This window comes from Penicillium mononematosum (assembly GCF_028829835.1).
Source record: "Penicillium mononematosum strain IBT 11891 chromosome Unknown utg000002l:1.0-8112719.0:1.0-8118358.0, whole genome shotgun sequence".
Classification (NCBI taxonomy): Eukaryota; Fungi; Ascomycota; class Eurotiomycetes; order Eurotiales; family Aspergillaceae; genus Penicillium; species Penicillium mononematosum.
The window spans coordinates 741,700-759,634 of NW_026643272.1; the positions used below are offsets into that span (position 1 = coordinate 741,700).

Below are 17,935 nucleotides of genomic sequence, written 5' to 3' on the forward strand. Positions count from 1 at the left end.
GATCACCCGGTGATATCATGCTCAGACCGCCCATTACCACACCATATTAATATTATTTCTTTATTCAAGACCACGCCAAACCTTTCTTTCGGAGACCATTCCAACTGGTACATATAATCAGCTCCTCAAGGCCCACGGGGTGTTGGATATTCTGGATTCGGACGGCTCAAATTGCTTTGGCCTGTTGGGAATAGATTCATTTCGATGGGTCTAGAGAATGCTGTCAATTTACTGGCGGTAACTAGTATTGACTACGGTTGGAAGAGATAGCTCATATTCCCCGACCTATCAAAACAAGGAAGTTGGATTTGCTACACCCTGCTAGGTCCGCAACACAGAATGCCGGGCTAGGATGTTGGCTTAGCTCGGGTATCCAGCTCGTACATTTCCATAAACGTGACTCGCGAGATGTACTGGGGCTTCTGCCCGGGTGAACACTGTGGATAATTGCAGTACCAATCAGAAACTACATCTTTTACAAAAGCTATTGTGTGTGATCTGGGGTAAACCCCGCATGAGGTGAGACGGGAACATTCTCAGCCCCCTCCTAGTGCAAGCCTTCCTATAGGCAATAACTCATTGTGAGTCCCATAGTAATCTTTGGAAAGAGTAACGAAGCTTGCACATCGGACACATTTGGAGTGAATTTGTGCTTGCAATCAGCGTGCAAACGTATGTATATTGTACATCTTTGTCGATCGTCGGTGAGGGCCATGCATACTTGGCACTTTTCGCCCGTATAACCGACAAAAACATATCCAATGGGATGAGATTTGCCTTGAACAACGGGCGATCGGGGCAGGTAAGCAACTAGTGGCGCCAACAAGGCTAAGCCGTCAATGAGAGCGCCCATGCTGTCTTTGGCCATATCTAAATCGAATTATAATTTAAAATGGGGGGGGTTTTTTTTTAAATCAAAATTGTATGCCCTAAATTATGCTGCGGATTATGTGGGTTAACCGCTCCGGCTTAAAGACATCATGCACAGTATGTATTATTCTATATACGTCTCTACTGTCAATCACTCAAGTCTCACGTCGAGTACAAAAGCCGCCTAAACTGAGTGTTCCTGTAAATTAGCAATGGGTGTCATACTACTCATCCGGAATCTTTCGTTCCATCTTTGTCGGCCCGAACACCTCGGGATGTCATCTTCCGGCTCCACGCTTCGCGTACAGCCAAATGGCTGTCCCTTCCAACGCATCTGAGAGTTTTTCATCCCAAGATAAATTATCCTGAGTAGTCACCATCTACAGCGTTTACATCTGTCCACACAGAGATAGATACCTTGATCATCTATACCCCGCATTATCCGCCCCTCCTACAACATGGGAAAACGGATTGTGATCACTGGAGGCTCGGGCAAAGCCGGACAGCACATTATCAGATATCTCCTCGAACAAGGCCATGATCTCCTAAACCTCGACCTCGTTCCTCTTCCCGCCGAGCTGGAAGAGCGAGTCCACACCTTGCGCGTGGACCTGACCAACACCGGACAGGTCTACAGCGCACTAGGATCTCATTTCCACCTGTCAGAGCCTTTTCGTGAACCACTGGGGCTAGTCCCCGATGCAGTCATTCACATGGCCGGGTATTCTCGCAACATGATCGTTCCAGACGAAGAAACCTTCCGCAGCAACACCTCGGCAATGTACAACATAATCGAAGGCGCTTCGCGCCTCGGCATCAAAAAGATCATCATCGCCAGCTCCATCACTGTCTACGGCGTGAGTTATGCAGAGGGAGATGTAGACTATCCCTCTTTCCCGGTGGATGAAACCGTCGATGCCAACCCGATGGACACATACGCTATCTCGAAGGTATGCGGTGAGAGCATTGCGCGTGGCTTTGCGCGTCGGTATGGAAGTGACATCTATATCTTGCGCATTGGACGCATTGTCGCTCCCGAGGAGTACAAACAGTCCATGTTCCGATCATATGTTGAGAATCCGGAGAAATGGGGGCCGCATGGCTGGGCGTACATTGATGCTCGTGATCTCGGGCAGATGTGTGATCGTGCCGTCCAGAAGGATGGACTTGGATTTCAGATCTTTAATGCGGTCAATGACGAAATTACGAATTACGAGAACACAGCCGAGTTCCTAGCGCGGGTTTGCCCTGGTGTCCCGGTTACGCGAGAGTTGGGGGCCAGAGAGGCTCCCATCTGTAATCGGAAAATTAAGGAGCTGCTTGGATTCCGGGAAAAGCATCATTGGATGAAGTATTATGAATGAGTCTGGTAGAAATCACAATCTGATTCGTCATTAATAGTGGACCTCATCTTTAATAGGGAGACTCGGGGGAAACTAGGGCTGTGTTAGTCAGTAGGTCACGCGCCAACTCCCGATGACATCAGCAAAGTCTTGCCCAGGCCAGAGCAGAGGGGAACTCTCTTGTCCATGGGTGGGCATGTCCTGTCTTTGTTAAATGTCCACTGTATACGAGACTTAGAACAAAGAGAGAGGAAAGACATCTGATCCCACAGATCGATGGGAAAAAAGAGGCTTTCCGCTAAGAAATGAGATTTTCTCCATGGCGCACTGAAAGCGGGCTATAATCCTGGCAGTGAGGCTGGAAATGCTGGAAATGCCCCCCCCAAAAGCCTTGGCTTGCAACCCATTTAACCGTGACTTTTTACCGAGATATTTTCATTATGCCCCTGAATTGGGGATGAGATGAGATAAGTCCATTATATTATATAGAAGGAGACGAGTACTGAGTAGATAGGTAACACAATATAACAGTGGACAATATACCTAGGTAGGATATCAGAAAGAGATAGGTCCAATCATATTCTCTTTTTTAGATCTCTCATGTTCGTGTCCCATTTTGGTTTATTATTTATTATTTATTATTGTTACTGTTACTGTTACTGTTACTATTACTATTACTATTAACTACCTTTTATATGAAAATATAATAATCTGCAAGTCCGGGTACGATCGGCCCCCGCATGCAAATGCGCCCCAGCTTGGCCTCTTTGTTCTCTTTTCTTGGATTTTCCTCTGTTCTTTGATTTCCTTATGTCTTTATTCCTTTTCTAGGGTCTCCCCCCCCCAGTCTCCCCCCGAGTCTCCAGGGTTTCCCTATACACACTTACACAAGCCATGCTATTCCCCTAATACTCAACGCCATGGGCGATTTCACTGCTGCCGGGAATGGCATCAGTGGTCATTACCAAGGGACTTCCCTGGGTATGAAGATCACGATCGCAACTCTTGCCGGTGTCACTTGGTACAATGCCTTCGAGCTAATGATCCTTCTCTTCGTCACCTTCGCCGAATACCGAGGTCTCTACTTTTGGAGTTTATTTATTTCCTCCTCCGTTGGTCTACTTCCCTACTCACTGGGCTTCTTACTCAAATTCTTCAAAATCACCGACGACATTGCATGGTTCCCTGTCACCTTGCTCACAATTGGATGGTGGTCTATGGTCACCGGCCAGTCAATTGTCCTATACTCGCGACTCCACTTGGTCGTATCAAACCAGCGAGTCCTACGTCGCGTGTTGATCATGATCATAGTTAACGCAATCATCCTCCATTTACCCACTACCGCCCTCACCTACGGTACCAACATGGCCAACGACACCACCCTGTGGACAAAAGCCTACAACATCATGGAAAAGATCCAGATGACAGGCTTCTGTATACAGGAATTCATCATCTCGGGGTTATACATCTGGGAAACAGTCCGCATGCTACGCCTAGACCCGGACCGTATCAAGCGCAAGATCCAGTACCAACTACTCGTCATCAACCTCATCATCATCATTCTGGACCTGGGCCTACTCGTCGCCGAGTACTTGGACTTCTACATCATGGAAACCATGCTGAAAGGCGTCGTATACAGCATCAAGCTGAAGCTCGAATTCGCCGTCCTCGGTAAACTCATCCACCTGGTACACAACCACGTCTGGAAACCCGAATCTTTCTCGGCGCCACGCGACCTGCCCGATTTCGTCGACGCAACCCGCGTAACCTCCGACGTGACCCATGCCACCCACAGCGCCATCCAGCGCAGACCTTCCCGCATGGATGCCGACGACGTCTCAATCGCCATGTTCGAACATCTACCGCCCGACCGCATACGAACCAATTCCGATCTCTCCAATTCGTGGAGTAATGAGGGCCGCGCCTATCATGTCGATCATCTCCCCATCGACTTCACCAATCCTTTTGCCCATTATCCGCGTTACCAGAGTCGTCGCGGAATACCCGAGAAACCGGGTTGAGGATAGTTCCTGTCACGGCATTACCGAACTTCTTTATGAATCACGGCTTATGAGATATGATCTTCATCGAGACTCTGATATCCCACTTCGTTCTCCGTGAACATCACACACCTGTCTTCGGACTGGTCCCCTCCCCGACACTGAGGAATCTCTACTTCCCACAGTCAGCCCTCGGGCCTCGCGCCCAGCAGGATTCAGAGTTGTTGTGCCGCCGAGCCAGCAGCTCCTTTGATGGGAATCCACAATAGCGCAAGCCACCAGGGTGCATTTACGATAGTGCAATGTAGATGCGTGTTCATCTGTTTGTATATATAATGACTCCTAGTAGTTACATCCTGAGATGCAGTTGTTATTGAATATATCTAATTGTCTCGATTGCACTCTTTCTCTCTTCGGAATATCTAGGCCGTCTCAGGTTTCGTGTGATTTCTAGCAAGCCTAATGTTCCTAAGACTTATTGAGTTCCCTGTCCTTCTTCGGTCGTGTCTTCAGAGATACCTACAAATATTCAGGATGTATTGACATAAGGAAAAATCTTAGCCCCTATATGCCTAACTACATTGGATAGTTAAAGGCCCAGATGGTTATGACTCCAGTTTAAATGCTTAAGATGCTACGAGGTCCAAGGCTGGATATTCTTGATTAGACAAGATGGAGTCAAGCTACCTAGGTAATGATATGTCTCGACGAGAGTATAAATCAACAAATGCCAGTCAATAAGATGATACACAGCACAGCACACTCAAAAAGAGGGAAAATAAAACAGCTCATAAATCGTACATAGAAAAAGGTGCTAGGGACCACGTTCCTCCTACCAAGACTCAAGACCCCAAAGCTCCGAGGCTCGAACGCTTGATCTCGAATGCTCGAGATCCCTCAATCAACCCATCAGAAAACTTGGTCACAGCCACCCACGCCGGACTGAACTGCCTCACCTCGTCGAGAGCGGGGATGAGGCCAACTCGGTTATTGTCGCTCCATAGGCAGGTGATGCGGCCCGTAATGGAGGACTTGTCGACCTCATCGGTCTCAGACGAGTCATGATTGGAAAAGTCGACATCAACAGTCCACTTGTTGTCCCATGTACGACTCCACAGTTGGATCCGGTTCAGACCATCTGGGGACGGGTTTAGGAAGCGGTGGTCTGGAGCGGAGGATCCAATCACACTGAAGTTCGTGATGGAGTTGCCGTCCATGTTGATACGGCAGTTACGTGTGTTTTGGCCTGATACTTCGAAGCGGACAGAGGAACTGTCCGGTTGAGGATGGGAAATGCTGAAGGAAATCCAGTCCGGCGACAGCTCGGTAGCATCAAGCAGAGAAACTGCATCCTCGTTTGAAACAGATAGAGAGTCACCATTGGGGACAACGTGCGGTAGTGGTGCACTCCAGGAGCATCGCTGGAGTTTTCTTTTGCCTCGTAAAGTCCAGTCACAAGACTCATTTTGGCCAGCTGCGCTGGGGAGCCCGTAGGTAACATCCTTGACAAACGGAGGCATGCCAGTCAGTGAAGCAGTAGAGATCCCGTTGTCGAGATCGACCTCCTGCAGGAAGAACAGCTTCAGGCGGTTAGAGTCTGCGAACGGGAACGCCACAAGGTTGTAGATCATGGTTCCGATGAAAACAAAGAGTAGGAAGATAGGCAGGTGGTATGTGTAGCGGTGGATAAATGGCAGCATAGGTGCAAAGAGGAGTGCAGTAAGACAGGAAATGAAGAGATAGATGAGGAGCTGAGGGCTACCATCCTGACCGGTCTGGCTGAGAGCGCTAGTAATCAGAAGAGCCAGCGGCACGATCAGCATGAGAATTACGGGAGCTGTGATGAGCAGCTGCAGCAGCCACGTCCATCGCGGCAACACGCCACTCCACCCCTGCTCGTGTTCATACACGTTCGGATCTTCCTCTTCCTCTTCGTCTTGAGATGCGCGGTCTACCCCAACGCGGACGTAGTTGGCAAATGTGGGGCGGTGTCGGCCGTGCAAGAGTGAGGTTGACTCAGTCGGGTCCTCTTCAGCATCGTCGTCCTGGTGCTCATCGCCCGATGCAGCAAGCCGGCTTCCCTGGGTACTAGGCCGTCGTGATTCGGCTAATCTACCGACGTACTCTGACTTCGTCGGCAGAGCGAACAATTCCAAGTAGGAGATCCATGTGGCCAAGAAGGTACCGGCAAAGTAAAAGAACATGAAATAGCCGCCAGCGAGCCCTTCCTCATGCTCATAGACGGTGCAAACTACCATGAGAGACCAGGTAAAAACGAACATCCAAGTCCAGGTATAGACTCGATGAAAGGCTGATGGTCGTGCAGAGTTGGCGACGCGGGATACAAACCAAGCCAAGAAGATCCATGCTGAGATCATCATACTCCATATGGCATATGAACTGCTATGGGCAATAAAAGGGTTGACTTTGGTCACCATGTAAGCCAATCCGACAGTCACTGCTGTAGGGATTGAGATCAAGAACGGAAACCGGAAGAAACCGCGCAAACCACGCAATGGGATGTAGTCGTCGTTGATCTCGGAATACACCGATGAGCGGAAGAGATACATCTTGTCAGCCCTTGAAAGGATGACACTGGTGACAAGCAATGTCAACGGCGCCACTATCAGCAGAGTGACAGATAACGCAAAGAGTGTGTGCAGACGGAACACGGCAAAAGCGCTCCCAAACAGATCGAACCAAACAGCCCGGGTACCTGAGCCGCTAGGCACAGTTCCATCGTCGCGAAGATGTCCGTCAAACCGATCAGTGGTGTCAGATACAAGCTCCTCCGTTGTAGCAACAGCAGTAGAGAGCATATGCCAAAGCGAGTCGATATTGGTGTGTCGGGCATCATCCTGATCGGTATGGTAGCGAGCTCTAGGTTCAAAGAATGCGACATCCAGACCGCGCAGCCCCAAAATACCCTCCAGAACAACATAATCCGTCTGGCTGCTAATAAGACCCTTTTCGAACCCGTTGGCGCTCAATACCGAGCCGAATGGGTGCTCTGATTTCGCATACGCCTGGGTGACCTCCGTATCCGAGCTGCGGAATAATGTAGCACGACCTCCAGCACCCGCACCCTCCAGGTTAAGGAATGTGTGGGCAAAGCGCGCCATCGGATGCTGGCTGTACGCGCGTGCGCCGTTCAAATAGTCCTCCTCGCCATTGTTGAAGAGAACCACTAACCCGCGCCGCGGTGCATGGCCCGGTGTCAGGAAGTATTTCACCAGCTGCAGACATGTCACAACTCCAACTCCGTCGTCTGTCGCTCCGTACCCGGTTGAAACACTGTCGTAGTGCGCGTTGACAAGCACTCCTCCCTTGCCAACGGGCACTCGGCCGGGTGTCTCCCACCAATTCTGTTTATTATCTTCGGAGCCTCGAATGTAAACGAGGATATTGGTGCCTTCAAAGTAGACGCCGACACTTTTATCGATAAAAGTCAGGTTAGACACCAGATCGTCGAAAACAAAAACATCGGGCTTCTCCTCCTTCGCGTCGCGGTATTCCTCGGTGGATGGGGCGGACTGCTTGATCGCGTCGATGCGTTCGAGCAACCACGAGCGGACCTCGTCATTCTGGTGCGAGTTGTAGGGGTGGAAGCCTTTTGTCAGGCTTTGGAGATCTTGCCATGCCTCTGTGAGGTTGAGGCCGTTGGGGCTCGTCCGGGGCGCGGGTGGGACGTTGTGGTGGATCACCAGCAATGGGATAATCAAGGCGAGGTACACGGCGGTAGTGAAGATTGTTACCGGCCATGGCGTAAATGCCAGAGGGTTTCTGGCCTTGCGGGTAGCCATACCCTATGCTGTTCAAGCTGAGAATGAATGAATGGGTGGAGGTTGAAGTTGGAGTCGAAATTGAGGCAAATGCGGGGGGGAGCTTGTCGTACCGTCATTACAGTACATAATTTTTCCATACATTTATGTACACATGCATATACATCGGATTTTGCGCAGATGGCTTTCCCTTTCCGTTTAAACACGATAAATCTGGAAAACAAAACCTAATGATCAGATCGAACTAGATAAATACGAGGGCTATAAGGTACATATGTATTTATATACAAAAGGAAGGGCAACACTGATGAAAACTGCGAGATCTGTGACTACCGCGCCAGCTTATCCAAAAGCGTCTCACACAACGCGGTTAAAGTCCGAGCACCTACAATCTCCAACGCGCTAACCTCAATATCCAACTGCTGGCGGATCCAATTTCTCAACTCAACCGCGACCAGCGAGTCGACTCCATAATTGCTCAGCGGGCGCGTGGGGTCCAAAGGCTCCGCAACTCCCAGACTGCGCATCAAAACAGGATTTACTAACTCCACAGCAGCAGCAAGCAAAATGGCGTGATCGGTATCGCTTGCCGAGCCCTTCTTGAGGAGCATCAACTTTGATTTGGACTCGGCGTTGACGTCGCCGCCGGTCTTGGTTGTATTGTGGCCGGCTAGAGCGCTGAACCGGTGGACGGGCTCGAAGGGGGTATTACCGGGCATGATCGCTGTGACGAGTTGGCCGGTATGCGATGAGTTCAGGCAATGCGTTTGCTGTAGAACACTGGTGCGCAGGATTTGATGTAGCAGGGCTTCATGGATGGGTATCCAGCCGCGGGTTTCAAAGACGCGATTGAGCATCGCCCCCTGGTCATCGTTGGCTAGATACCCGACTTCTTCAATGGGCCCGAGGTTAATTGAGCAGGCTCGAAGGCCCTGCTGGAGCCGGTACGCCGCGAAGGAGTCAAGGAAGGTGTTGCCTGCGGCGTAGTTGGCCTGTCCAAGCTGTCCAACCAGACCACTCACGCTTGAGAGCAGGGTGAAGAAGTCTAGGGATGTTGGCCCCTCGAGAGATGCCTGATGCAAGTTCCAAGTACCAGCTACTTTGGGTGCAATGGGCTGCCTGAACTCATCGGGTGTCATGGTTGCGAACATGCGGTCGCGGAGGACCATTGCGCCTTGGATCACCCCGATGACGGGCATAGAAGCAGTCGTGAAAGCACGGCGGACGTCGTCAAGGGATGTGATGTCCCCCGTTACCTGGTCGACATGGCATCCCAGGCACTGGCAGTCGTAGATAATCTTTTGGGATCGCGCGTCATCGTACCCACTGCGACAGATGACAACAATATTTTTAGCCCCATTCCGAGCTAGGTAGACCGCGATGCTTCCGCAGAGACCCTTTAGCCCACCAGCTATGAGGTATGAACCGTCCTCGCGCAGGCGGAAAATAGGGCCCGCTGGTCGGAAGGGCAACGGCACGGTCTTGCTGTCCTCAAAGGAGAGAACAACCTTGCCAATGTGCTTCCCACGCTGCATGTACCTGAACGCGTCCACAGTTTGGGTAAAGGGAAAGGTCGCACCGATGTGGAGCGGTTTAATATGCCGTTGCCTCACCAGGTCCATGATGTAGACCCCCGTTTGGTAGGTGGTCTCGTCGCTGATGCTCTTTCGCGAGAGATCAAGTGCGCGGTAGGAGCAGTTGCGGTCAAATGGCTCCATAGAGAGACTGTTTCGGTCGAGCATGTCCTTCTTCCCAATCTCGACGAGAGTGCCGTTCTCGGCGATACATCTCCAACTCTCATGCAGCATGTCCCCAGTCAGGGAATTGAGACAGACGTCGACTCCGCGGCCATTGGTCGCCTTCATCAATTCTTTAGCGAAGGCCGTGCTACGCGAAGAGAACATGCGGTCTCGCGACACCCCATATTGCTCGGCCAGGAAATCCCGTTTTGCATCCGTACCGACGGTCACGTAGATTTCTGCGCCGAGATAGTGGCACAGCTCAATGGCCGCCAGACCGACACCACCAGACGCAGAATGGATTAGGACAGACTGTCCCTTTTGAAGGTTGGCCAGCGTCACGAGGCCATAGACAGCCGTGTGCACTGCAATTCCAAGGGTTGTCCCGGCTTCAAACGAGACCCAGTCGGGCAAAGGGTGGACAGCATGCCAGCGGTTTCTCACGCGGTTGGCGAAGCAGCCGCCGTCTCGCCGGACCATGAGCACTCGGTCTCCAGGTTTGACGGTGCTTACAGCGTCGCCGATAGAAGTGACGATTCCTGTGCACTCCAGGCCGAACAAGTGCTCATTGGCCGGCACGAATCCCATCGCGTTGGCTAGGTCCTTGAAGTTCATCCCTGCCGCGTGAACCTCTACCTCAACCTCGTCGTCTGCAAGCTTCGACAGAGAGGGAATTTCCCTGTAGACCAATTTATCCAACGTACCAGGTCTCTCGCTGATCAAGCGGATGTGGGACTTGTGGTCGTGGATAATGTCCTCGCGAACAGGTGCTCCTCCCTCTTCTCCTTCCTCGCTTTCCTTTTGCGCCTGGTTCAGCACGTCATCTGCTATAACACGACTCACATGATACATTCCATCTCGCTCCACGAACTCGCTGTCCGCTTGCTGAAGGTCAGCTACAGAGGTGATATGACGAAGGGCTGTGTCAATCGCCTCCAAGCTTCCGATACTGGTCGTGGACTCTACATCCAGACACAGGATAAGGTTGGATGGGTACTCTGCTCGAAGCGACCGCGCAACTCCGAAAATGAGGCCTTGCTCTGGGTTCGTAACCCTCATTTGAGACCTATGTATTTTCAGCAAGTTGCACAAACCATAAATATGTTGACGTGGGAACCCACCCCTTAGTGACCCATACTACGCGGCATTGCTGCTCCAGCAGGCCTCGCAGGGCGACAAACTGTTTGTCCGCCAAGGCAGAGAGAACTGGCCGATCCATCTCATCTATAATCAGAACCGTGCTGCTCGGTGGGACCTCATCAAACGGTAGACTGTGCTGCAATGTATCCCACCCCTTCTGAGCCAGCTCATCCCGAATCACATCAGCGGAGGGGATCGGAGTATCGAAGTGCAACAAGTGCACGTTGTCCCTTTCTGCACTGGGGGTGCCTATTTTCGCCGTTTCTTCCCTCAGGGCTCCAATGTAGAGCAGATTGAGGATCCCGCCCCTAGGGGTATGGATATCATGAACGGTGTCGAGACCGCTCGGGCTGGAAGTACCACCTAATAATAGTTAGATATCTTCGGCATCAACATACATTGGGAAAACTTGGAAATGATACATACCATTCAGGAATGGAAGCCCGACTACCCTCACCACAACCAAATATCCATTCACTGCCAGGGCATCCCGTGCGCGCTGGATGGTTTGTTCAAGCTCCGGCTCCCCTTCGGGGACCTTCAGGACAATGAAGTCGTACTTCCCTTCAATGTCGTCAAAAGGCCCGTGTTCCGTATCCATCACCTGCACGGCAACACCCGGTTCCGTGGCGTATTTCTCATGCGCCACGAGTCCAGCGTGTCGAGACGGAGCGAGTAAGCGGTAGCTACACCCCCTGGCAATAGGACCCGCCCCAGCGCGAACATGGTCGAGGTACAGTGACTCACCAGCCGTGGGGCCGTCGCGTAGCGCCACCTCAATCACCTTCGCCGACGGGCGTTTGTGCGCGATGAGTGCCAGTAGCTTGGCCATCTGTGTCAGAGTTGCGGCGACATCGCCATTGCCATTGCCATTGCCATCGCCATTGGCTTTGTCTGATGACACTGCCGCCTGTAAGATATGCGCCGTCTGAGCCGATGTGATGAAGTCAATGTCTGGGTTCCAGACCACCTGAGTGAAGGCATGGGGCCGGTCAGCGCTCGCATTGATAGCGTGATATCGTAAGCCCTCAAGGTGGAATAGGAGTTCATTGCTTTCCTGGGAGATCGCGCGAATATCACTGACGTAGCGTTTATTGTCATCTGGCCGGCCAACGCCGCTCCATACAGCCTCGGAGGCTACAATCGCCTCACCGCTGGATGGAACCTCGTGCGGGAAAATGACAAGGTTATCAATGAGGGCAGGGGGCATGAGGGTGTTAATCGCAGAATGATGACCACGGTTCAGGGCAACAGTGGCAATCTGTAAGCAGCCGTCGATCGCGGCGGGGTGCATTGCGTACTGGCTCTGCGGATACCGAGACTCGGGGGCTTGCAATCGCACCAAAGCCCGGCATTGACGCGAGTCTGCCTTGGCTTCGACTTGTTGGCAGGGCTGGAATGCAGGTCCAAAGTGGTAGCCGACGTGGCGCATGGCCTTGTACCATACCGCGCCTGGGACTGGATGTTGCAGAGGTGCAATGTCGAGGGCACTGGTTGGTGGCCGGGGAAGGCTCTTGTCCCCAACACTCACAAGTCCCCGGGAGTGTTCTTCAATTGAGCCATCCTTTGTAATTGTGGACACAGTGAACTCGTGCCATGACTCCTTGGTGCTGGAGCACGGTTGCAAAGACAACAGGATCTTGGTCCCGCCGTTTGTGTCCAGCGTAAGCATACGTGGGAATGTCACATTTCGCAATTTGAAGGGGAGTTCTGAGGCAAGAGTCCCCTCTGGAATCTCTCCCATCGCATACTTCTTCTGGTAGATCGCTTCAATAGCCATGGCAATGTAGCCCGCCGCGGGGAAGATGACGCTGTCTCCGAGGAGATGGTCACGTAGCCAGGTGATGTCGCTGAGACGCAGCACGTTTTTCCATACCGGATTGGCCCATGGGCTACCGAGGATTTTACTACCAAGGAGGTCATGATAGGGGAACTTGCGGTAGCGCCAATCGTGACTCGATTCACTCTCGTGCCAGTACTTGACGGAGTGGTTCCACTGGTAGTTGGGCAGGTCTGATACAAACATCGGGGGAGTATCGGCAGCGTCGTCGTTAAATGCCTGTAGAGAAATGGGGTAACCCATGGTGAACAGTGTCCCGGCTGCGTTGAGCAAGGTCAAGACTGCGAGAGGGCCGCGCTTCCAGGCCGAGCCATACCCGGTCGAGGATGAAGCGGCCTTCTTGATCTGATTGATCGGCCCTAAGAGTGCGTCACTTGGCCCGATTTCAAGGAGGTAATCCACGCCCTCTGCCCCTGTCACTAGCTGTTGAGTGGCCTGGCTGAAGAGCACAGGTGAGACCATGTTGGCTACCCAGTAAGCAGGCCCCGGTGGATTTGTAATGGTTTCGCCAGTGGTTGATGATACCATAATGGATCCCTTGTTTCCATCGTGCTTCGGCCACTCGACATGTTGCCTCAGGAGTTCCTCATAACGGCCAGCGATAGACCCCATGTGGTGGGAATGATATGCCGCATCCACGCGAAGGAGTCTTGCGAAATGACCAGCATCCTTGACTCGTTCTTCGATGGCGACAAGCTCTGACTTCACCCCAGATAGGGTGACACCCTGTGGGCTGTTGACGCAGGCAACCTCAACAGTCGTGCCTTTCACATACGGAAGAACTTGGTCGGGCCCTGAGACCGACAGCCATCATCCCGACAGGGACTTCGTACACAGCTTCAGAAGTTGCCTTGCCCCGATAGTACGCTATCAGAATAGCCTGCTCGGGAGAGAGGTAGCCTGCAGCGACAGCTGCTGCAATTTCTCCGGACGAATGCCCAACCACCGCTTCTGGAACCACACCGGCAAGCTGGAATACAGCTAGGATCGCTAGTTGGAGTGCCGTGACAAGCGGCTGAGATAGTTCCGGGCGCTGAACCTGGGCATCATCGGCAGTCAATTGCGCATAGAGCGACCAGGAGGGCGGATCATGAGCGTCTTGTAGTACTCTATCCAAGTGCTGGATAGTGCGAGCTGCGAGGGGAAATGATTCGACAAGCCCTCTTCCCATTGTGGGCCACTGGGCTCCTTGCCCAGTAAAGACGAACCCAACTCTGGGCTTCTGGCCGGATACATGTCCTCGACTCAAAGTGGGTAGGTCAAGGGTTAAGGTGCTCGTGACGGCAAAGGCGCGGTGATAGTGGCGGGATCTCCGTTCGCTCAACGTATACGCAAGATCGCGAAGTGAGACCTTCACAGCGGGATCGGATAGATGACGATCTAATGCAGCGGCCTGGGCATCCAGTGTCTTTTCGTCGTTTGCTGAAAAGACTAAAAGATAGGGTCGCGTGGCTGATTCTTCGGCAAATATATCATCCGTCTCTGTGTTTATATAAGAAGAGACGTGGTGGTGACCCAGGTCCTTAGCCTCGTCAATGATGACATGAGCATTGGAGCCCCCATACCCAAACGAATTGATGCTAGCTCGCCGCGTGTCAACCTTTGGCCAGGGAGTAGCTGTCCTTGAAGTATATAGCCGGAGTGCTTCAAAGTCGATCTTAGGACTAGGGCTTAAAAATGTCGGATTGCCAGGAATAACACCATGCTCCAAGCTAAGAACGGTCTTCAGAAGTCCGGACAAGCCAGCGGCTGGTTCCGAGTGACCGATATTGCTTTTCACGGAGCCAATTCGCAAGGGACGGCCAGGCTTTTGGAACGGTGTGAAGACGGTCGCAACACCTTCCGCCTCCAGAGAATCACCCGCTCTTGTTCCGGTGCCGTGGAACTCAACGTAGCTCGTTAGCGAGAGATCCTTTATTCCTGCGTTCTGATACGCCTGTCGAATAGCAGCCGACTGTGCTTCGGGGTTGGGGCTCGCGATACCAGCGGTCCAGCCGTCACTATTGGTGGCAGTTCCGCGGATGACGGCGCGAATAGGGTCTCTATCCTTGATAGCATCGCTTAGGCGCTTGAGATACACCATGTTGACTGCCTCAGCCTTGATGTATCCGTCTGCCTTAGAGTCGAACGTGTGACAACGCCCAGACAGGGACGCGGCACCGTTCGCACCCATGTAATGATCCATCACATGCTCCGGGCTGCAGTAGAGATTGGCCCCTGCTACGATTGCCGAGGATATCTCATTGGATTGGAGGTATCTCATCGCAAGGTCTAACCCGATGAGGGCCCCGGAGCAGGCAGTGTCGATTGTCATACTATAGGGAACCTTATTAGCGACAGCCCGTTGACACGCTAGGGAATACAACTAACCTTGGCCCTTTGATGTTGAGGAAGTGACTCAGGCGATTGCTGAGCATGGCTCTACCCACGCCAACAACTGTGGCCGAGGCACGATTTTCTGGATCGCGCGCCTGCATATCACCATAGTCACTGGCAAACGAGCTGACGAAGCAGCCTACAGGCGCTCCGTCGAGTTGCTCCAAGGTGACGCCCGCATTTTCGAGGCCTTCGTAGACAACCTCCAGTAACTGGCGTTGCTGTGGATCCATGGAAGTGGCCTCGATTCCTGAAAGCCGAAAGAACTGGGCATCAATATCGCGGGGGTCGACGTCTTGAAGGAACATTCCTCCCGGGGAGGCCATGGTTTGCGGCTTGAGTGAGCCATCGTAATGTGTATTCAGAGAGTATCGAGTTCCTGGGGGCGTGTTGATGGCAATTCGCCCCTCCTCAAGGAACCGCCAGAAGGCTCGTGGGGTGTGACATGAGTCCGGGAGCCTGCAGGCCATGCTTACCACGGCCACAGGCTCTTGGGTATAGGGGCTACTGCCGTTAGGCAGTGCACCGTGAGCATTCTCACTTAGGGTATGGTTCGCGTGATCGACTCCACCGACTTCGGTGTGTCCATTCATGCTACCGTTTGAGAGTCCAGGCATCTTGCTAAGTGTATTGAAGAAGAGGGTCGGTAGACGTAGGATGGAGCCAAAATGCCAGTGCTAACCAAGCTGCATATAACGCAACACGGCTGGCCCATATCGATACTCTCCCTGGCCGCTCTCTACATGCACTTCGGCACTGTTCCGTCTCTCTACTCAAGATTGCCCTATCAGACGTGTGCATCGGCCAACAACTTTCCCGCCCCATGTCCGCGACACGGCATCACGCCATCTCTGGCGTCTCGGAGTTCTTTGGTATGCCCGGTGATAAGAAAGGATCATTTTTGACTCACACTTCAGGCGCCCCATGGGCCAGTCAGGAGTGTATACCCTGTAGAGGTCAAGCCACATGTATGGAAAGCAAACCGTATTGGCCTGTGTCCGGACCTTGAGTACACCAGGGGCCCAGACGAGCGGAGTAAAGCTGACAGGCACAGTCACGCTGTGTTTGTCCGATACATACGCAGCCAAGAAATTGTGGAGCTGGAACAGTCCACCAGGTGGCCCAGGCCCCTAGGGCCGTCCCGTGGGGGGCCGGCCCGTCCTGTCCTGTTCGGGCCGCATGCATGTAGATCTGGTCGGAAGGGGCGTGTGGGGAGGAGAGGAAGGTCGGATGAGAGAGCTATTTAGCTATCCAGCAATATTTAAGGCATCCGTACTTTCCGAGCATGATCTCACGTAAGATCTCACCTAAGATTTGCACGGAGCTGCATCAAATCATCCTCCCGCGAGGCTGGATGGAGTAATCGCACTTCGATCCTTCGGTCGCACTTCGATTCATGGAAGAGGGGCTCGGCGTTATCTCACAGGCGAACGTGCCAATAGAATCCAGCCTGATCCATTTACGGCATCTGCTCGTGTGATCGGCGGTCCAGGCCATCATGTCGACGCTCGAAGGAATGGGGACAACATCAATTGGGAATTGAAAATTACATTACGAACCTTGCAATTCATACACTGAACTTTGCAAATATTGCCCAGCAAAGATCGGAGCCTAGAGTGAGGGACACTCACCTGTTTTCAGGCTATAGCTCGAAACTTGTCTCTTCGTCTCTATACTATCGCAACACTTGATCTCACACATCCAAACATGCCTGCCCACGAGGACGTCCAGTTCCGCACCCTTGATAACACTGTCCTTCGCGGCCGTCTCTTCCCAGCAGACCAGCGAGGACCAGGAATTATCATGACACCGGGCGTACGTACGGCTAAATCCCCCGTATAGCCCGTTCCACTAATAACATCTCCCAGTTCAACGCAACCAAGGAAATGCTCGGCCTCCCAACCACGGCAGCATCCTTCCAACGCGCCGGCGTCACTGCCCTGAATCTATGACCCGCGCGGCGTGGGCCTCAGCGACGGCACCCCACGCAACGACATCAACCCCTTCCAATCCGTCGACGACCTCTCCGACGCCCTAACCTACCTTCTCTCCCACCCAAACATCGACCGGTCGCAGGGCGTCGCCCTCTGGGGTATGTCACTCGGCGCCAGCATTGCCCTCGTAACAAGCGCACTTGACCCACGCGCCCGCTTCACAATCGCCGTATGCCCCGTCGTCGGCGCAACGCAGAACTTACCCAAACTGTCTGCCGTGCTGTCCAAGGCCGCACAGGACCGCGAGTCTCGTCTCAAAGGCAACGACCCCTTCTACGTCCCCATGCTGACGAACACTGGCGAGAACCCAGCCGGTTTCAACTTGGGCTTTGAGCGCGAGGTCGCGATGAGATTACTCAATGCGCAAGACGTGAATGATCCGCTGCGTGCGGAGCTCGCGCCCAACCATGTCAATCGCACGACGGTAGGCACGTATAGGAACCTGCTGCTTTGGGAACCGGGCCATATGTGGAAGTATATTACGCGGCCGGTGCTCTTTGTTCTGGCGGAGCAGGATGCGGTTGTTGGCACGGAGGCGCAGAAGAGGCACTTTAGCGCGTTGATGGTGGATAAGGAGCTGTATGTACAGGAAGGGGCGGTGCATATGGATATTTTGGAGGGGGCGCATCAGGATGCTGTTAATCGCGTACAGACGGAGTTTGCGTGGAAGCTATGGTATTAATAAGGAATCGGGATACGTGATTCGATGACGAGGATTGTCTGTGTCTATTACTGTCCGAAGTGTTAGGTTACTAGGGGCATGAGATACTTAGTGAAGAGGGGAATGCTTCCAAGGTTGCTAGTTAGTGCACTCTAAGGTGCACGGAGTAACATAGCGGTAGAGAGCACCT

The 17,935-nt window shown here is 52.7% G+C and overlaps 5 protein-coding genes across 5 annotated transcripts; 3 read left to right on the forward strand and 2 right to left on the reverse strand.

The window, feature by feature from the left end:
• Positions 1–1,328: 1,328 nt before the first annotated feature.
• N7519_002021 (NAD-dependent epimerase/dehydratase family protein) lies at positions 1,329–2,234 on the forward strand (the record flags this gene model as incomplete). Its single annotated transcript, XM_057288799.1, has 1 exon — positions 1,329–2,234. One exon carries the CDS (start codon positions 1,329–1,331, stop codon positions 2,232–2,234), a length of 906 nt encoding a protein of 301 aa, XP_057150001.1.
• An 899-nt stretch (positions 2,235–3,133) lies between these two features.
• On the forward strand, positions 3,134–4,234 carry N7519_002022 (uncharacterized protein; the record flags this gene model as incomplete). Its single annotated transcript, XM_057288800.1, has 1 exon — positions 3,134–4,234. The coding sequence occupies one exon, from the start codon at positions 3,134–3,136 to the stop codon at positions 4,232–4,234; it is 1,101 nt and encodes a 366-aa protein (XP_057150002.1).
• Positions 4,235–5,055: 821 nt separating this feature from the next.
• N7519_002023 (M28 family metallopeptidase) lies at positions 5,056–8,016 on the reverse strand (the record flags this gene model as incomplete). The annotated part of the gene is made up of 1 exon (XM_057288801.1): positions 5,056–8,016. The coding sequence occupies one exon, from the start codon at positions 8,014–8,016 to the stop codon at positions 5,056–5,058; it is 2,961 nt and encodes a 986-aa protein (XP_057150003.1).
• Positions 8,017–8,324: 308 nt separating this feature from the next.
• Positions 8,325–15,707, reverse strand: N7519_002024 (type I polyketide synthase; the record flags this gene model as incomplete). Its single annotated transcript, XM_057288802.1, has 5 exons — positions 8,325–10,800; positions 10,856–11,237; positions 11,301–13,440; positions 13,490–15,029; positions 15,085–15,707. 5 exons carry the CDS (start codon positions 15,705–15,707, stop codon positions 8,325–8,327), a joined length of 7,161 nt encoding a protein of 2,386 aa, XP_057150004.1.
• Positions 15,708–16,797: 1,090 nt separating this feature from the next.
• On the forward strand, positions 16,798–17,766 carry N7519_002025 (alpha/beta hydrolase; the record flags this gene model as incomplete). Its single annotated transcript, XM_057288803.1, has 3 exons — positions 16,798–16,905; positions 16,959–16,978; positions 17,064–17,766. 3 exons carry the CDS (start codon positions 16,798–16,800, stop codon positions 17,764–17,766), a joined length of 831 nt encoding a protein of 276 aa, XP_057150005.1.
• Positions 17,767–17,935: the final 169 nt, after the last annotated feature.